General features: G+C 35.4%; 1 protein-coding gene across 6 annotated transcripts in view; it reads right to left on the bottom strand.

The window, feature by feature from the left end:
* Positions 1-22106, bottom strand: part of DENND1A (DENN domain containing 1A) — a 673977-nt gene that overhangs the window by 531621 nt on the left and 120250 nt on the right. For 4 of the 6 annotated variants that reach the window (XM_043984170.1, XM_043984174.1, XM_043984173.1 and 1 more), the window contains exon 3: positions 21635-21667. The exons of the other annotated variants lie outside the window; for them this stretch is intronic. In XM_043984170.1, coding sequence (XP_043840105.1) covers positions 21635-21667 — 33 coding nt within the window. The remainder of the gene's footprint in view (positions 1-21634; positions 21668-22106) is intronic. 6 annotated transcript variants of the gene reach the window in all.

Here is a 22106-nt window from a genome sequence, read left to right as displayed (position 1 = left end):
CATAGTCTATGTAAAAAAACCCAACATTTAGTAAGTGCCTAATATGTACTAGACACTATGCTAGAATGTCACAAAAATAAAGATGAAAAACAAAGCTGTCCCTCTCTTCATCAAGCTTGAATTCTAATGGGGGTTTGGTAGGGGGGCAAGGGGTTAGAGAATGTTGGAAGCAAATAAGCTTGGCTCCTTTCAGCTCTAACTTTCCATGTTCTAGGGTGTGTTCATAAACCAGAAAATTCTATACTTCTAAAAAATCATACACTAAATGAACAGAGGACAGCTAGAAGGGACAGTGTATAAAAACTCTGGGCCTGGAATCAGGAAGACTCCTCTTGCAGAGTTCAAACTGACATCAGATACTTATTAGCTGTGGGATCCTAGGCAAAGCACTTAACCCTATTTGCCTCAGTTTCCTCATCTGTAAAATAAGCTAGAGAAGGAAATGGCAAATCATTCCAATATCTTTGCCAAGAAAACCCCAAATAGGGTCATGCAGAATCAGACGCAACTAAAATGACTGGGGAAAAAAAAACCAACAACAACAAAATGAGCAGAAAGAGAGAATGATGATGGAAGCATCAAATTACTTTAAAATACTAATAGTAAAAGGAGAGGAGACTTCTGAACTACAGAATACATAAATTGAAAGGACTGATTATAAGAACTGAATTTCCCATGAAATTCTGCTTTATTTCAGTACAACAACACAATCTACTAAATCAATCTGCTCACTTTTCCTGAGGCTACCCTACCCAGGATTTTGGATTTCTTAGAGACAAAAGTTTCCAGGTAATAAATAATTTATCATGGGCTACAACCGGTCTATAAGCTTTTGCAGCTCTGATTTTCCTAATAATCTCTTAATAAAGGTTATTTACAATGGCAAGAGAAATGTTCATATCTCCTATAGCATAACTTAAAATTCATTCTTTAAGAAGTCCTCCTAATAGTACTTTGTACATATTAGATGAAGCCAATTTAAATGAACAAAGCTTCTTGCTGTCAACCACAAATATTTAATATAGCCAATCAATACTTCACACTTCAATATTTCTAGAATCCATGTGTAATGATTGGAATGACACCACCTGCTGGAGACTTACTGTAGAAAAGTTCCACCATGAAAGGAAGGTCTTTGAGGGCAAGAACATGCGTCTTTTCTTTGGCGTCAGGAAGTGACGTTTGCTAGTGGGAGGAAGAAGGATGAACCTGGCGCTCTGACTGGGGCTCTTTTCCTGGGGACACTAGTGGAGAGTGGAACTAGAAATGCACTCTCCCTTTAATAGATAGGAATCTAGGCCTTTTCTTCTCTCTTTACCAAATTCTTATTCTCCTTAATAAATACTTAAAAGTCTAACTCTTGCTAAAGCTTATAATTTATTGGCGACCACTCATTAGATTTTAGACAGTCTAGCTAGAATTTTAGCTTTAACACATGATTCCATTAGTATCAGCATAGTACACCTTTACTGACATAGATTGCAAGACCACTATGCTATTGTAAACTATCTTTATAAAAGTTACTGTGGTGCAAAAAATTCAACAGGTCCTGATGAACATTCTAGTAACGAGCCTCTGTATACACTACACTGGTTCCTTGACAACAGACCCACAGCCCATCAATTGAGCCTAGCCTATAGTCAATCTTCTGGACATCTATACTCTATTAGCAGGCTTTGAGAACCTATGGGCCCCTTAACTCCACAAGGAGGCAATGGAAGAAAACTCAGTGGCAGTTGGCAATCAAGAATATTATACAATAATTTTTACAAAATTAACACCAAAAAGAAAAACAAGTTGCATTGGTGTTTTCACAAAATGTTTTGCATGGCTTCTTCACTTTGTTCTGATCCATAATTTTCACCTAAAGATCTACAGAAGACATGTAAGCTAAAAAGGTCCAAATGCAATCTGCTTTTCCCCAAGCAACACAACATACTCTCTACTAACAGCACCGGCATGGCACATGTACAAAATCCGGCACCCTGCAGTTAGGCAAACCGCCTTTATATTTTCTGTCTGGCAGCAATCCACTTGCGTGTCTGTATGTTTTTACAAGTACTCTATGTATTTCATTGCGTCAGCTGCATTTCTTTGAGTTTTAAATGGTCTGGGGCCATTTTATGAAATGTTCTATATCTTTATGTGGAAAATAACATACACTGGAAAACTGTGCATCAGTCTAATATTTATATCTCTAGTTCTTAAACCATCATCCACTATTATAATTGTGAATTTTCAAAATGCTACCTCACATTTATACTCCCCAATCCAAAATGCACAGTCATGAGCAGTGAACTTTCACTACAAAGATCTACTAGTACAGAAACTATGATAAGGAAAAGTTTATTCTCAATGATAAAAAATTAACATCAATAAATGCATGACAAATCTGCATGTCCTAGATTTTCTAGGATGGTTCTGATTTCCAAAAAATTAAATATACTTTTAACAAGGCTTTGCAAATATAACAGCCTTTATCAGAACACATGTCCTGGTTTCTGGTTTGGAAAATAAATTAAGACACATATATACAGAAATCCTTTCTCACTAGAAGAGATAAAGTCTGAAACAAGATGCCGACATTAGGCATGATTAATACAATTAGAAAATTAAAATTATTATTGAAAATGTATTCATCACATGCTCTGGCTGAAAAAAACTTAGTTAACATCTTGTATCAATGGAGGGCATAATTGTATCAATGAAAGCATCGATTCTATAAATATTAACATAACAAAAATTGTAATAGGCATGATGATTATATTTCCTCAACTTATTTTCCCCCTAGTCTTATCACTATTTGCAACTTATTGCTTATTTAAATGATAAATACTTGCAGACTTGAAAATCAATACCTGGATCTCTCAAGAAAATACTTTTCAAATGAAAGTCTGATAGTCACAACTTCTTGCCAACAAGCCCCTAAGTATCTATAAACCCCTTAACCCTTGGTAGGCCCGGATTCCTGAGTTGGCAATCTCCATCCCTTATAAATGCAATAGACTACCTCCAGTGTAACAGAGACACCCAAAGAAAAGGCAACTCTCCTCAAATACTTTGCTAGTACAAAGAACAATGGGATTTTCCAAATTTAATGTGGGCATTTTCATAAGACATGATTGTATACAACTTTACCTAGGAAAAGAAGGAATATTACTATGCTCAAAAAAGATTAGGTGTTCCAGAGCCCCCAAATTGAGGAAGAATCCAGAAAATTTTTTTGGATGGGGAAAGTTTTTCTTTTTCCATGTTGTTCTAAATTTACCACTCTTCTAACTTGTACTTTTAGACCTATAAGATATACTAGAATTTGCCAGAGGATGTTTAATTAGTAGAATAAGAGTTTGGGCCAGATATACTGTGTAGGTGCTATAAATTATTTTACACAAACTCCAAAAACCCCAAGTTTTGCCTTAGGCTTAAAGTTGCTGGAAAACATGGCAGACAGTGTTTCCTTGAACTAGAAATGCAATGTAAGGCTTCAGTTGATCCTTATGAGGTCTACTTTGTAGTGCAGTAGCTATATTATCTGTACATCACTTCGAATTTTTGCTCAGGACACATGCAACTACATTTAAGCAAAGTAGTTTCTTTTATTTAAGAAGAAATGCATAGATTCCACTTTGTTTTTCTTTACTGTTTACCCTATAATGATAAGACTTAATTTTTTCTGCGTGTGTCATCCATTTATTTTATTTTGTATACACACAGTAAGAACCGAGCTTCAGTTCTGGCTTCTCAGATTAGGTGGCCTCTGAGTTCCCTTCCAACATAGATATTCTACAATTCTAAAAGCACACAAAATCATACCTAGAGTTGTGAGAATCTTTCAATTAAAACATTACAAATGTGATTACTTACAAGGCTTACCTTGGCTTTTTAAAAAATGTCAAATATCAATTCACAGACCATCATACTTAACACTGTCTTAACACTACCAAAATAATGCCTCAGTCATTGAGACAGAATTTAATATGTTTAAAGCTGTGTATTATATAAAACCTACCCTAACCACCCCTCTCAAAAGGTAACACACACACAAAAAATTTGGAATTAGCTGCAAGCTATAATCTCATTGTTCAATTTCATGGCATTTAAGATACTATCTTCCTTTCCCCACAATCTAAGTACTAATCCACACTGTATGTAACCTGATTTAATTTTCCAAATGAGAGAATGAGAATATATTATAAAAAGGTCATAAGTCTGTTATATTACTTTTTGAATCATCATAGTAATAGCAGATTTTATAAACACAAAGCACATACACACAAAGTGCACAACTACAGAAGCAGTGCATTTCAGAACCAAGCTAAAATCTCTTTTATAACTTTAAGTCTCTAAAACTTTATGTGTAAAACTAAACTTTAAAAAATTTATTTAAAAGGAAAAAACCCCCAAAACTACATTTTGGTAAGACAAAAACAAAAACAACAAAAAAAGTTTTTTGATAGTAAGACAGAAAATTGCAAATAACTGCAATTATACTAATAAAAACCTTGAAAGAAACTGTTTCAGCTACAAAAATTCGTCTTTGTTTACTCTAAATTGTAAAATGCCTGGATACTTAGTTCAGTCTTTTTAATCGATCACAACTCTTCTAGAGATGGATCCTTTTGATAACTTTAATTCTCCAAGTTTGGATTATTAAAGAGTTATATATTTCTCAAAAGGGCATATTTATATTACTTTAAAAGCAAAAACAAAACCAAAAAACCCAGTCAGTATTTCTTTCTATTGTCTCAGTTATCTGAAAAGAACTAGTAAAATGCAGGCTTAGGCTTTCTAGACTATGACACTAAATACCTGACAGGGTTATTGTGACAAAATCCAAAATGCTACATATCTGAATTGTCATTATTATTATTTTAAACAATTACTTCAGACTCTAAACAGAAATTCTCCCATTCTCTAACCTTACCCCTACTACCTGGCAAAACAACAACAAAACAAAAAACTCATCCCCTTAATTTGTCCACTTAAAATAAGTAAATATTTTACAAGGTTGTTTTGGGGGAAGTCAAAGTGCCACATAAATATGAGTTATTACTATCATACTAAATAATTATTCCCAGTTCAAAATTCAGGTTCTTAATATGCTACTTATGACAGAGTAAATTACAAAGCATTTAAATGGATATTTAGCAGCTACAAGAGAAATTTCTTTTTTTAAATATATCTTAACCCCCCTAAAATATTCTAGGCCCCAAAGCAATTTAAAAACACAAAGAATACCATAAATATAAAAATATTTGAGTTGTTACCAATCTGAAAAATCATGTTTTTCCACACGAACTCTTCTTTTTAAATTTCCTCCAAAATTGGAATTTCAAATATATTACTATCTACTACTCAATATTATAGTTAACCTAATATCTTAAGCATAGTTTACAAGCTTTCCAGATTATAAGCATACAATTATTGAATACAGGAAAACATAAAACCCACCTCAGCATGGTATAAGCAATAGCCCCATTCATGTAACAGATTACTCTTCAAAATAACATATTCTGCCTTTCAGACATATTCTGCCTCTATGTGACTATTTATGCATAAATAGCAGACACTGACCTATTGTTTTCCGTTGTTGAAGTTGTTATGAATGTAGTACAGTTACCAATTAAGTGAATCAACAAGTACTAAATACATCAGCTGTTGTACAAATAATGAGCCCGTTGACATTATGCAATAAAATTGGGGGGGGGGGGTTCATCTTTGTTTCCTAGGCTTGTTGATGGATTTTTGACTTGTGAACGCCAAAAAGATTACTGATCATTTGAAATATTTTCCATAACCCCTTTAGTCTCAAAATAGAATGAGCACCTAACAATTCTCCAAACTATATGCTGCAGAAGCCCTGACAAGTTATACTGAAAATGGAATGAGGAAGAAGTTGCAAGGAGAATTACAAAAACATAAAAAAAGGGTGAAGGCAGTAGAAGAGATATAACCAAAAAAAAAAAAAAACTGACCAGGAAAAATGCTTATGTAGTGTCTTTGTACTGAAGTATTTTCAATAAAAAGCTTAGATTTGGATATCTATTCTTAAAGTTTACATATTTAGAAAGGGTGTGTTTCTTTAAAAACTAATATAAACTTTGCTGCTGATTCCCAAATTTTACCACATTCTCAGATAAATGTATATGTAGTTTCTTTCAAGCACACAAACTTTTTTGGTAAGAATTTGTTCTAATCCATCCTGTACCTTAAGTTTCAATTTGCTTTCTAAATAGGCTCTATTTTTCCCACTCAATGCCAGTAATAATAATGTCACACCATTCTACCAACTTGTAGCATTATAAAAAACAGAATATCTGTGGAAAAGAGGGTCTTAAATCATAGAATACCCGAATATGCAACATCAGAACAGGACAGGACCTTGGAGATCTATTTAGTTCCAACCCATTCATTTTATAATTACTATAGATAAGACAACTCAATTGACAGCTGTGTCCCTTGTGTATTATAAACATAAAGTCACTACATATGGTTATTATAAATAGATATAACATCTGTCATTTGCTGAAGTATAACAGTAAATTATTTGCACATATATATACACATACTTGCATACTAGATAGCATATACTATATAGAGAGAGTTTTAATTTCATATCATGAAACAACTGCTTTGAACATTGTAAGCAAGGTCCATGTCTACTCATAATTATAGCTACCTCGTGGGTAGCTAGGTGGCACAGTGGATAAAGCACCGGCCCTGGATTCAGGAGGATCTGAGTTCAAATCTGACCACAGACACTTGACACTTACTAGCTGTGTGACCCTGGACAAGTCACTTAACCCTCATTGCCCACCCACCCCCAGTCATTATAGCTACCTCAATAGCTTAAATATAATAAGCATTCAATAAGTATTTTCAGTGAATGAATAAACTCTGTTGATCCACATCACTGAAAATGCTTAAATAATAACAATGCTTAAATTTTAATTTTAAGTTTATGTTTTCACATAACAACTCACATGTCTATAATACTTTGAGGTTTACAAAGCATTTTCCTTACATAACCTAGTGAAATACAAAGTATATAAATATTTGTATATGTATGTTATATGGGATGTTGTATGAGGAGGAATACTGAGAAAATTGATTATGTAACACATGTGTGTGTCATATACATATATGTATAACAGGCACACACATGCATAACATGTTATATACACTATGTATGTCTACTTGACAAAATAAATAAGTAGTGAAAGAGTTATGAAGTTTGTACTACACATGGAGGACCTGGAGTTGAGATGTAAAATCATTTGGATCTGGTCACAAAACTCATAAATTCTAAATCAGGCCTCCTGAAATCAAATCCAGGACTCTTTCCACCTAATCAAAATTGTCTCATTTAATTTTATCATCAAGACAGTTATCCCCATTTGACAGATTAGAAAACTGAGACCTAGAAGGATTAAATGACTTAGCCAAGATCACATGATTACTTAATGGCATTCCCAGTGCAATGTGATCTGCTACCTTTTGCTTATTTCTTCAGAACTACAGGTAAAAACAGTCTCCAAGCTGGTATTGTGGGGCAGCAAAAGAGCTCTGAACTTCAATAATAAATTTAAGTTTGAATCATTGCTCTTCTGTTTACAAACTATGCAACCATAGAGAAGTCGCTTTACCTGCCTGGGCCTCATTGTTCTGATCTATAAAGTAAGAAGTAGGCAGAGATTCTAGGATAGAGGATACCACCCATCAGCTTTCCAGTCACTCAGGTGTGCCATCTCATTATCAACCTAGCTTTTGCTCATTCCATATATACAATCAGGTGCCAGACCTTATAGTGTCTTTTTCTGTAATACTCACAGATGTCACCTTCTCTCCATTCCAAGCTTTTACACTAAATAGAGGCTCAAAGAAAAACACAACATGCCCACAAAAGATTAATTAGAATTGCTAGGAAAAAAATAGTGTAAGAGTTATGAAATAAGTTTAAAGTAGTTATAAATGAGATGAGAGCTCTAGAGGAAACTTGAAAGGAAATAAGAGCTATGAAGAGAGCTTGAAAGAGAAATAACATCTTGGCACAAGCAGTACACGTTCTTACCCAAGTAACAGACTCACCAAAAATTAGAATGAACCAAAAAGAAGAACTATTAAGACAAAATTTAAAGGTTTTTTAAATTAAGGAAAAAATAAAGTATCTCATGTCAAATATAATTGACCTGGAAAATAGAACTAGGGGAGGCAATTAAGGAATAGATGGATAATTTGGAAACCATGACAAGAAGAAAAAGAAAAAAAAGGACCTTTATGTCATATGACAGGAAATGATAGAAACCCCCCCCCAACCCCTGCCACCCGTGGCCCTTTCTTCTGACTGCCTCAACCTCCTCACCCCCAAAACTCCTTTATAGGAAAAGTGTCCAGGCCAATCATATCCTCCCTCATTCCTTTCTTAGACTGACTCTCTGAGCTTTCTCTACCACGTTCCTACTATGGGCAATTCCTCCATTCCGTTTTCAGTATTTTTATTTTTGTTTATGTTGTCTTCTCCCATTAGATGTAACTTCCTTGAAGGCAAGGGCTATTTCTCTGCTTGTGTTTAACACAGTGCCCGACACATAGTAAGCATTTAATAAATGCTTGACTTTGAACCAAAGGCCAAAGTGAAAATAGAAACAATCCACTGGCCACCTCCTGAAAGAAATGCTAGCAACACCATACCCAAAACTCAGAGTTTCCACATCAGAGAAAAATGCTTCAAGTGCCAGAAAGACTTCTAGTACAAAGAAGCCACAATCAGGATTACATACTATTTAGTTGCCACCACTCTCAAACAGTGGAGAACTTGGAAGATGGTATTTCAGAAGACCAACAATATGGGCTTACAACCAAGAATAATTTACCCAACAAAAGCAATTAAAACCCAATACTACAGGGACCTTTGGGCAGCGAGGTGGCTCAGTGGATAGAGTATTGGGCCTAGAGTCAGGAAAACTCATCTTGCTGAGTTCCAATTTGGCCTCAGACACTTACTAGCTATGTAATTCTGGGCAAGTCACTTAACCTTGTTTGCCTTAGTTTTCTCATCTGTAAAATGAGCTGGAGAGGGGGCAGCTAGGTGGCACAGTGGATAAAGCACCAGCCTTGGATTTAGGAGGACCTGAGTTCAAGGGCAGCCTCAGACACTTGACACTTACTAGCTGTGTGACCCTGGGCAAGTCACTTAACCCTCATTGCCCCACCAAAAAAAAAAAAAAAGAGTTGGAGAATAAAATGGCAAACCACTCCAGTATCTTTGCCAAAAAAATCCCCAATAGGATAAAGAAAAGTGACACAGACAGGATTGAACAACAATGTGAAAAGACTTTATGAGGATGAAGTGTTTGCATTCTAATGGGAGGTGGGGGTGGAGAAAGGAAAATGATTCGATGTAGCATGATATAGGCAGGAGTTGTAAAGGAAGTGAAATAGATGGAGAACTTGGAAGTGGTTTTTGTTATGTTTTAATAATCTCAAAAGGAGAAAAAAAAGGAAGGGGGAAAGGATACATTAGGGAAGAAAAAAGGAAGAATGCAGGAGAGTGACATCTCACATAATCAGAGAGAACAAATAGAAGTCTATACCAACGTGGAAAGGGTAAGAGGAACATGAATCACTTGAACATGACTGAACAGATTCAGTAAATTGAACAGAAACAGGAGAACAATTTATAGTTCAACAATGCCATGAAAATGAAGTATTCTATAATATTTTAAAACTCTGGGCAACTCTGATCAATCATGATTCCAGAGAACTGATGATGTGGAATACCAGACACCTCCTGACAGAGGGACAATCGACTAATTATATAGAAAACAACATGCATTCTTAGACATTGCTAATGTGAAAATGTCTTTTGATTGACTGTGCATATTTATTCAAGAGGTTTTATTTTTTTTTCCCCCTACTGGGGAAAAGGGGAGAGCAGGAAGGGAGAAAGCACAGATACTTGTTAATTGAATAAAAATTAATTACAAAAATAAACTTCAGAAAGGTATAGCTCCAAGTAAAATGTTATGAAAGCAACTTCCCTTCTCTGGATCTCTGTATGCTCATATTTGAAATGAGAAGGGCTGTATTAAATGACTCCCAATGTTCCTCTCAGATCAAAATTCTAAGATTCTATATACGGAATCCAAAGTCCTAAATTCAAATCCTGACAGTGCCACTTTTGTTTGAGTGACCTTGGAAAAGTAATTTAACATCTCTGGGCCTCAATTTTCTCATCTATAAAATAAAAGGATTAGATTAGATGACCGCTAGGATGCCTTCCAGGTTTAAATCTGATACTAAAGGCTATACTATTATGTAATTGTGTTTCTTAAGTAGTAAATCTATCACAGTGGAGCAATAATCATATATTAAAGCATAGTGATACTCCAGTCCCGGTCAGTATACATCAGGTTGTGCCTTGAGGAAACCGAAAAGTATAAAATTAATTTCTATAAATAAAAATGCAATTTTCCTCATGCCTTATATTATCTTAGAATGCTTTATGATCATTTGGTACATATCTTCTAGGGACAGTGGTTCCTGACATTTAAAGCTAAATTTTCCTGTCTTCAACAACTCCATTAACGATCTGTAAACACTAATACATAAGAGAAGTTCAAGATGAAAACAACAACAACATAACAACTTAGGAATAAATTAATCCTTCTATAAGGTGAAGAAGTATTTTGTAATATATACCGGCTGATTTGGTTTTCTAAAAAATTTTATAAGACAGGTGATTTGGTATATTGAATAGAAGGCAGCATTAGAGTCAGGAAGAGCTGATTTCAGACCTGCATTTGACACGTACATTCATGATGAATGACATCATTGGTCTCTTCAGGTCTCAGTGCTCTTTGCCAAACCACTCTAACACCCTAAGAGCACTGATTCTAGAATCAGAGCATTTGGGTTCAAACCATGCCTCTGAAAATATTTGGGTAGGAAAGTCACTTAACATTCCTAGATCCCAATTTTCTCACTGATAAAATGGAGGAACTGAACTAAACAGACTCTGAGGTCTCTTCCAAATTAAAATCTATGATCTTATAGTAAATTACTCATTTGCATCCATGGAGAGAGTTCCACACCAGGAAATTCTTATACTTCAAGATACAGAATAATACTCTCTCAAGCACTCTAACTTTGCAATCACTCAACGTACTCATATTCCATGGCCTACTTCTCCACCTCTGCCTCAGCTACACACAGAGACGGTCATACTCTTCACCTGGCCATTATGTCCAGTAGTTCTACTATTACATTTGTGAATTCTAAGTTCCTTTATCTGTTCAAAACCTGTTGTCATCCACCTCTCCCTCTGCCTTGTATCCCAAAATCTATTCTTCTTCCTCACTATGATCACCATGATTGTACATGGAAAATGCTCATTTTTGCTAAATTCAGAATAATGAAAATTTTTTTGAAATAAGAAATAATACACATCACACATACATATACATACATACATACATAAATACATACATACATATGGATAGAGAGCAGACCTGTGAGTTCATTAGTATAGAGAATTTCTTGGTTAGCAAAGTCCATATAACAATGCAGGTTGGCACTCTCTCTACAACATAGAGTCCAAGAGAGTTGCCCAAAGCAGTGAAAGATTAAGTGAGTTGCCCAGGGTCACACAGCCATTGTGTATAGTTGGCTGTCTATCCACTTTGTTTCAATGGCTTTCCAGGAATATGTAAATATGAGTTACTATTAATGCAGTGTTCTCCAAACTATTCCACAACATGTGAATGTTGTGATGTGAATGGAATTCCCTAATAAAATGTTGGCACCTGCCTATTTCCAAAAAATATATTAAATATTAAATTATGTATCAGAAATTATACCATGCCACTTATTATATGAAAATATTTATTTCTTCTATTTTTCATCAGAACCTATGATCTCCCAAACTAGAATCACAGGCCTATGGCCCATATTTCTATACAGTTATAAGGATTATAATAGAAAGGAACCCTCTATCAAGCCTCAAAGAAAAGGAAACTAAAGCATAGAAAGATGAAATGATTCTCTCAAGGCTGTGAAGTAAATGAAAGTGGAACTTGGATCTAGCACTAGAACTCTGGTCTCCTAATTCCCAAACCAATCCACCTTCCACAGTACCATGCTGCCTCCCTCTAAAGCATACAATTCATTCTCAGAGCTTCACATCTCTACCCTTCTTATAAATGACTACTAAGGCTATCTCTAAAATCCTGCAGTTTACTTTCCCATCATTAATGAAAAACCAAGCCTATCAGCTCCATGCTCCAAACTACCTCCCCTTCCAATTCCTATGCTTTTATCAAGGGTACCACTGATCTCCTAATCACCAAGACTTTTAAATTTTGAAATAATCTTTGGTTCTTCCTTTCCTTTATCCTAAAGGATTAAAAAAAAATTATAAATCAACAACATAATTATTGTTGATTCTTTCTTAGAATTGTCTCATATCTATTGCATTACTGTCCAAGGTCAATACTACCAGGCTTTTGTCACCTCAAACCTAGATACAGAACTTCCTGCTTCCTGTCAGGACCCTCTCCATTTCACCTTGAATACTGACAGTAGTGTAATATTTTGGAAACTTTAAATACTGTTTAAAAATATTTAATACTGTTCTGTATCCTACAGGATAAGAGTTCAAGTTAGGATCTGTGATGGGTAAAACTGGGGGAGGGCGGGCAGCTAGGTGGTGCAGTAGATAAAGCACCAGCCCTGGATTCAGGAGGACCTGAGTTCAAATCCAGCCTCAGACACTTGACACTTACCAGCTGTGTGACCTTGGGCAAGTCACTTAACCCTCATTGCCCAGCAAAATACACACACACACACACACACACACACACATATATATTCTCACAGATCATAGGTTTTTATAGTTGGAGGGGGCCTTAGAGAACATTTAGGACAATCCCCTTATTTTAGAGGGACTCCCCTACTCTTACAAAGAAACTGCTTCAGTCTGCCAAGGAGAAGGAGCATCACACTAGCTCTGCTTAGGCCAAGAGGGCAGAATAGAAAAAAGAGACCATCATACAAAGGAAGATTTTTGTTAATATAAAGAAGAATTTGCTGGATCAAATGGAGAATGGCTAAGCAAGTCATAATAGAGATAGAAATGTAGTAGACTGTTACTGGGCCATAAGAAATTATAAATATAAAGAATTCAATGTTGAAAACTATCTCTACATGTAACTAGAAAATAATAAAATACTTTCATGAAAAAGAAGAAAAAACAAAAGAAAAGCACATTATATATTTTGAACTTCATAACAGCCTTCTGAAATATACAGTCAAGGTTCATTGAGATTACCCAATTTGTCCAGAGAACACACAACTTTTAAATAATCAAAATGGGACTAGATACAAATTTCTGGCATACTCTTTTCATTACATTCCACTGCTACCCCACTTTACAAGTTGCACTTTTTACTCTTTTAACCAATTTTCCCATAAGGCAATAATTAACCTAGAGAGATTCCAAACCTTTACAGGACTGAAACCTGGCATAATTTATGTACATAAAAACAAAAATTAAAAATAATTTTAATAGCTAAAAAAATTCAAAGAAGCTCAGGAAGATATATAAACTGATGCAAAGTGAAATAAGCAGAAACAGGAAAATACACAGAATGACTACAATAATGTAAGCAAAAAGAACAAAAAAAGAAACAAAACATGTAATTATATGTATAAGTGTCATTTCTAAACTTGGCCTCCCCAAAAGTAGAAAAAAATGCATCTACCTTGCCCTTCTTTACAGAGGCAAGGGATGTGGGGGGACAATGAGTACAGAAATTCATTGGGCACAGTTGATTTGTTGGTTAGTTTTCCTGAATTGTCTTTTTCCCTTTAAAAAAAAAATTCTCTATATAAGGGATAGTTCATTGGTACTTTTTAATGGTCAGAACTATCCAACATGGGCTGGGGGGAGGGGGTGGAGGTGGGGGGGTGTTGCTACACTAAAAGGTAATGAGCTCTTTATTCTCTGAAGTTTTCGATCAAAGGCTCAATAATCATTTTTTTTAGGATAATAAAAAGAAGTTCTGATGTTTCAGATAGGAGTTTGTCTAAGTATCTTTTCTAGATCTAAAGATTTCATGATTGCTATAATGCAATAAAAAATTACATTCAATAATGGACAATTGAAAGAGAAATGAAAAAATCAATTGGAAATTAAATAATCTGATCCTAAAAAACAAGTGAGTCAAAGAACAAATCATAGAAACAATAGGTGATTTCATTAAAGAAAATGACAACGATGAGATAACATATAAAAATGTATGGGATGCAGCCAAAGTGGTGCTTAGGGGATAATTTATATCCCTAACTGCTTACATCAATAAAATAGAGAAAAAGCAGATCAATGAATTGGGCATGCAGCTAAAAAATTAGAAAATGAACAAATTTAAAATCCCCAACTAAACACCAAATTGGAAATTCTGAAAATCAAAGGAGAGATTAATAAAATTGAAAATAAGAAAACCATTGAATTAATAAATAAAACTAGAACCTGGTTTTATGAAAAAAACAACAACAAAACAGATAAACCATTGGTTAATTTGATTTAAAAAACAGAAAGAATAAAACCAAATTACTAGTATCAAAAATGAAAGGGATGAACTCACCACCAAAGAAGAGGAAATTAAGGGAATTATTTTGTCCAATTCAATGCCAATAAATTTGAAAATCTAAATGAAATGGATGAATATCTATAAAAATATAAATGACCAGATTAACAGAATGTGTACCTATTCTATTCTACTGATCTACCTCTATTTCTTAGCCAGTACCAGGCTATATGAACTGATGTATAGTGAAGTGAGCAGAACCAAGAGAACATTGTGCATGGAGACAGCAATATTGTTTGATGAAGAACTGTGAAAGACTTAACGATTCTCAACAATACAATGATCCAAAACAATCCCAAAGGACTATCGATGGAACATAGTATCTACCTCCAAAGAAAGAACTGATATTGATAGAACACAGACTGAAGCATGTTATTTTTCACTTTCATTTTTTTCTTTTATTCAAGTTTTCTTATACAAAATGACTAATATGGTAATGTTTTATATAATCATACGCAGATAACCTACATCTGATTGCTTACTACCTATGGGAAGGAGGAGGGGAAGGAGGGAATGAGGGATAAAAACTGGAACCTAAAACTGTAAATAAAAATGTTTATTACTTTAAAAAAAAAGATTTCATGGTTGCAATTCTATTAATTTAATTCTGTTCTGAATTACTCGTCAGCCTCTTCAAGTAAAGATTTGTCTCTAGTTAGTTCTATCCAGGGATTTTTCCCCCAAGATTTCCCAAACAAATCTACCTTAAAGTTACTATGGAAATCACTTCTGCTCCTCAGGAAGCAGACTTAAGTGACTTTAAAGCTGATTCAAGACAATTTCAAAAAGTCAAACCCACTAAAAAGAAGTTATAGGAAAAGTTTTTAGTCATACAAAAGAGGGTTGCACAAGAAAAGGATGATGAGCCAAAAATCCAACTGACTTTTTCCTGATAGAACCTTATAAAACCCTGATGAAAGAATTTTATCCCTGTATTTAAATGTAAAGAATTCAATATAATTTTCATCCAAAAGATCAAAGTTCTCACTATATACGCTAATTGCAAGGAATCAAACAACTGGACCAAAAAGACCGTGAAAATCTTATGAATGCTCTTAGCTTTTAAATGAAGACTCAAGATACCCTGTAACAAAATGGCCCAGAGTGATCACAAACAAACACTTCTGATCTGCTGCTGATAACATACTAAGACCAAACATCTCCTTTGCCACAAATTCAATTCTGTGATCTTAAGCAAGAGACTTCATACCTTTAGACTTTATCAACAAAAAAGCTATCAATTAAGAGGAGACCCTGTAGGATACCTTTCCCCTCTATCCCAGGCCACTAGCTCCCCAGATTCCACTGGGTGGGTAGACCAAAAGAACAGACAAAGCAGGGAGCTTTTCCCTATATGTTTCCTCCTGTTAACATCCTATTTCCCTTTTCTACTCCTGTCTAGACAGTGACATTCCCATGCACATCCCTACAAGAGGGACTTCCACTCCAATCTTCAGGTTCATTCCCTCCTTCCTTATTAGTCATGAGCTGGGGCCTTCCATTCTTAGTCCTCTCATTTCCCCACATTCAAGGTAGACGTGGTTACTCACACAATATAGATGTGCAGGAAGACACCAAATGCAATCCTTCCAGCAAAATGGAATCCTCATGGGGCAGCTAGGTGGCACAGTGGATAGAGCACCAGTCCTGGATCAGGAGGACCTGAGTTCAAATCCAGTCTCAGACACTTGGCACTTACTAGCTGTGTAACCCTGGGCAAGTCACTTAACCCTCAATGTCCCCCCAAAACATACACACACACACACACACACACACGGAATCCTCACCAACTACTCCTCCATGGTGCCCTACCATCCCACTGGGTCATTCATATCCCTGCCATCTGATATCTCAATATACCCTAAAGACCTCTAAGCCTAGCTTTCCACAAATGAGGAGGGAGGGAGAGCATTCCAGGAATGGGGGAGAGAAAGTAAAAATGCCTGGAGTCGCGAAATGGAATGTCTTGTTTGAGGAATAGCAAGGAGGAAAAAATCACTGGATAACAGAGTACAGGGGGGGCTGGAGGGTGTAAGATATAAAAAGGCCAAAGGGGGCAAAGCTTATGAAGAGTACTAATTAACAGAACCAGGACCAAAACTCAGATCATAAGAACTCCACAATGGGAGAAAAAGTATTCTAAGGCTAGCAATGGAATGCACCCTTTGTCCCATGTAGTCTCTACAATGTATACCTCGTTAGGTCTGGAACTTGGACTTGAGTCCACTCTTCTCAGGAACTTCATGTGTGCTAAGAGGAAAGGGGGGCGGCTAGGTGGCACAGTGGATAAAGCACCGGCCCTGGAGTCAGGAGTACCTGAGTTCAAATCCGGCCTCAGACACTTAACACTTACTAGCTGTGTGACCCTGGGCAAGTCACTTAACCCCAACTGCCTCACTAAAAGAAAAAAAAAAAAGAGGAAAGGGAACCCTTGGTTTGAAGGAAATGTTTTATACCAAATATTCTTGCTGTACCTTCTTGGTAAATCCCTGTTCTAAAAGTTAATGGACTGAATAGATTGATTGATAATGGGGAGGCCACTGATATGGATTAAAGAGCAACTGTACTAGATACACTACCCCTCAGGGTTACCTCCTGGACCCTGAGAACAGTAGTAGTCAGCCGTTCTCTGGGAAGCCCTAAGTGCCCAGTTGGAGCTGTGGCCACAGAGATAGTGACATAGACATAGACATACATATATATACACACATGCATATGTATACACAAATACATATGTGGCTATGAATAAATACATATATAGTGCTTTGCAAGAGTTAAATCATTATATAAATTAGTAATAGTAGTAGTAGTAGAAGAAGAAGAAGAAGAAGAAGAATTAGTAGTAGGAACAAATCTGTGGGGTCTCAGCAAAGCCATAGTGGCCACGGGAATTCAAGACATAGCAAAACAACGTCTGAGGGAAAACAGCATTCTCGCCTTCCTTTAGTTCCATCAACTGGATTAGCCCTCATAGGTTGATATCCTCATGCTTAACTCTATGTCCAAATATTCACCATCACAACACTTGATTTCTCTTTAGTAGGGTTTTCATTCCTTTGTCCCTTGCAAAATCAAGCCACAATTTAGTTTAGTAAATATGAGGAAAAACCTATAAAGACAGAATGGGTGAAGAAAAGAAACTGCCCAGATTATGACATGCAACCAAATAGGCTGCCCAATGATTTAATTCATCTATATATGTATCTTGGCCAGGCCCAGGCTCTACAGATAGATCTGCCTAAATGACAAAACGGTACCATTTGTTACCAAGCTAATCAAAATTACAAATACCATAAATAAGTAGTTTTGGACTACCTATAGGAACACAGACACACTAATATACTGTGGAGGTATAAATTTCTATAACCTTATTAGTGACTGATAGACCATCTTTTTTTTTTTAAAATTAAGGGGTTTTTTTCAATTCCACATTCTCTTCACCCCTTCATCCCTCCCCCAGCCATTGAGAAGGGAAGAAATATGATACCCTACACACACAAATATGTAAGGCATTGTGTTTCTTGTCCTCCTCCCACCCAAACATGGCTTAGGAAATTATTTGTAGCATACAGACACACACACATGCACATATACATATAATCATGCAAACATTTCCACATTAGCTATGTTGGGGAGGGGAATGGACAAGAAAAATAAAGGAAAAATATGCTTCAATCTGCACTCTGAGCTTATCAGTTCTCTATCTGGAGATGGATAGCAATTTATAAATCCTTTAGAATTGCAGTGGATTGTTGTACTGATCACTTACTAAATCTTTCATAGTTGCTTTTCCTCATAATATTGTTGTTGACATGTACAATGGTCTCCTGGTTCTGTTCATTTCACTTTGCATCATTCATACATGTCTTCCCAGGTTTTTCTGAAACCATCTCCTTCATCATTTTTTATAGCTCAGTAGTATTCCATCACATTCATACACCACAGTTTGTTTAGTCATTCCCTATTTGATGGGCATCGCCTCAGTTCCTAATTCTTTGCTACCACAAAAAGAGATGCTATAAATATTTTTGTACATATAGGCCCTTTTCCATGATTTCCTTGAGATACATACCTAGTTGCAGTATTGCTGGGTCAGAGGGTATACACAGTTTTATAGCCCTTTAGGTATAGCTCCAAACTGTTCTCCAGATTGCCTAGACTAGTTCACAGCTCCACCAACAGTGCATTAGAGTACCTATTTTCCCATATTCCCACCAGCATTTGTCATTTTCCTTTTCTGTCATTTTAGCACACCTGATAAATGTGAAGTTGTACCTCAGAATTATTTGCATTACTCTAATTATTAGTGATTTAATGCAATTCATCATATTACTATTAATAGTTTTGATTTCTTTTTCTGAAAACTGCTTATTCATATCTTTTGACCATTTAACTTAGAACATCTTAGCACTAATAAAATGACCAAGAACATAAATATACTATTAAGATTCCTGGCTTTGGTCTTAATCTAATATGTTAACATTTAATTTTACATATTGTGATATATAAACATAAACTTCTTAAACTGAGCCAAACTACAGGTTAGCATCATTTCATTTAAGTTTTTTTTGCTCCTTTTCTTGTACTCCCTGGTTCAATTGTTCAAACAAAATCTTGATAAGTTAGCCAAACTCTATAACCTCTGCCTCCTCTCTCTCTTAAGTCTTGTTGATGTTAATAACCACCATCATATTTACGTAGCACCTTAAAATATATATAGTGCTTTCTTTACAATAGCTCTTTGAGGGCAGTAAAAGGATTATTTTCCCCATTTTACAGAAAATTAAACTAAAGGTTAGAGCTGAAATGACATGCCTGTTTATGGTCACATGACTAAAATGTGTTGGGGCCAAGATTCAAACCCAAATCTCCCCTGACTCCAAGTGCATTTCTCTGTTTACTATATTTTGCTGCCTCTCCTAACCAACTCCTCAAGTCTTCCTCTTTCAAAGCCTCCTTTTATAAAGGAGGGGGAGGGGAGAAAAGGGGAGGTACTTGCTAATATAAAGGAGACAGCAGCCTTTTTTCCACCAAATGTTTTTATGAAGTCTCTGTATATCCCCATGTAGTTGGTCCAAATACAAAAGATAATTAAATTTTTAAAGTAGATTAGTCTTTTGATTACCTTATCCAGGGAATATTTACATAGAGAGAGTTCTTTCAATTTCTAGTTCTAACAAGTCAATTTTCTTATAACCTTTTAACTAGTATATGAAGTTAATGGAGATATATTTTAAGTGCTCAATACATGAATAGTCACATTCATTCTTCCTCCAGCTCTTTGTATCCCAGACACTGGAGTTGCCTGGTGACAGCCTATTCACTCTTAGCAGCTGGCAAGGCACTCCTTGTCCTGAAAATGTTCAAAGAAAGAGTTAACTAATATTTCATGCTATCATTGAAATGGGGCAAGCCATGACTGCTGATGCCTCGCAGGATGGGATGTAGTGGATGCAACTGATTTTTCGTTGGACACAGCAGGAAAAGAAAAATATGACCGACCTACATCACCTGTATCCGACAAGGAGCAAAATTAATCCAAACAGAGTTAACGTGCTATCTAGATAGAGACTGACGATACTAGACAAAGGCAGGTGGGAGGCCAAAGCCATCAGTGTTCGTTTACATTTATAGAAAAGAAAGTCTCAAGAAATATAAGGTTCATTTGGGCTCAGGCACCAACATTTTTCAGAATGGCAGGTCACAGTTGTTAATATTCACAATTTCAAATGGGCACAATTCTCTTTCTTTTCCAGAGCTCAAGCCCAGGAAAAGAAGAACTGAGGAGGTATTTAGGTAAATGCCTATTTTTCAAAGCAAGTGTTTTTCTCATAAAAAAGGGGAATTACTTGGTAGGCTTGCAATCACCACTAAGTTCTCATCAAATTTATAGAAACCAACAAGCATTATTTCATTTCAAAAAATCCTCATGGAGATACATTAGGGAATTTTTACATAATGCCACATTGACTAGAATAATTTACATAATGTAAATAGTATCAAGCAGCTAAATTTGAATTTTTTGTTTTTTTAAAGGGGGAATAGAATAGCAGTCTGCTTTAATGATATGTTTCTGAATACTACTTTAGAAGAACTCTTATAGAGGCATAACAGGGGCATTAACAGTTTACCAAAGAAATGTACTGTGATCAATTCCATTATCAAAGAATTCACAGGAACTGCTAATAAAAACACATAATAATTTAATATTCCCCATCCCCATCCCTTTCTCAGCATCTATCCAGAAGGTAACTTGCTTGGTATGTCATTTTCACAACCTTTGCTTGTAATTGTTATATTGAAACTACCATAATATTATCTGAGGGTGACTTAAACTTCCTAATTTATTGCATTCTACAGATTATGTAGTAGTATATTTTACAACATTTCTTATGCTTTTACAAAGCATTTCTTTCTTATGTGCTCCAAGTTTCAAATTCAAGTAAACAAAAGGTACCCTTTGGTTTTCCAAATTCATTAAGCATAATGAATTCAATTAGGCACACTATGAGAGTTTCCTCAAACCCACACAATAATAATACAAGAATTGTATTGTAAGAATATTTCCATTGTTGTACAGGTTGTCACATTTCAGGTTTAATAGGAACTGACTCAAAGAGAGCTTGGAACAAAAGTGCCTTAACCACACAGCAGTTTTCAACGTGTTATTTTTTTTACCATTCCTAAGTTCATGCAATTCATACACTCAATTCAAGGAACAACTATTTCTTTTACTAACACAAAACAATGTGTATTAATTTTCCTCACAGAAAAATAATCCAAAAAACCAAAACAAACAAAAAAGCAACCATACATTTAAACCAGGAAATAGGATCTAGTCTAAGTAACTGGATCATCATCAATACTAATGAATCTCTTAAAAGGGTTGCCAATGAACATTAATTTTGTGAAATTACCAAGGATATTCAATACTCGCTTTGAGGAAAAATAAAATTAACCCAGGATCCCAAGACTGGTAAAAATCTTACTCAAGGAAAATGTGTAGCTTCCAAAGGTACAACCTGTAAAGGACCAACAAAGAAAAAATTACTTACTAAATAAAGTATTTTTCTTGCCCATGAAATGAAATATTAATCAGAGACAGACTTTTAAAACAATTATCACAAAAAGGTATATTCCTTAAAATTATACATTTGCAATATAACTTACTTTCCTGCTGTGTGAAATGTTAATGCAAACCAATTTTATACGTTCCAAACATTATCGACAAATGCACCTTCTGTTTTTAAATCTGCAGGACCTATTGACAACCCTAAATGGGAACCATAACTATATCATTAACAAACGTGAAAAATACAACATTCCCCCAAAATACAATTGACCATAAACTGGCCAAAGCAAAAGATGACAACTACAAAACCCTGATCAATTCTTATTCCAAAATAACCTACAGTACATCACTATGGATCACCCTTAATCAGAGACAACTGTCTTCAAGCC

The sequence above is a fragment of the Dromiciops gliroides genome, chromosome 2 (assembly GCF_019393635.1).
Source record: "Dromiciops gliroides isolate mDroGli1 chromosome 2, mDroGli1.pri, whole genome shotgun sequence".
NCBI classification, from domain to species: Eukaryota; Metazoa; Chordata; class Mammalia; order Microbiotheria; family Microbiotheriidae; genus Dromiciops; species Dromiciops gliroides.
Note: the sequence above shows the minus strand (reverse complement) of the source record. Positions and strands in the feature narration are given on the sequence as shown.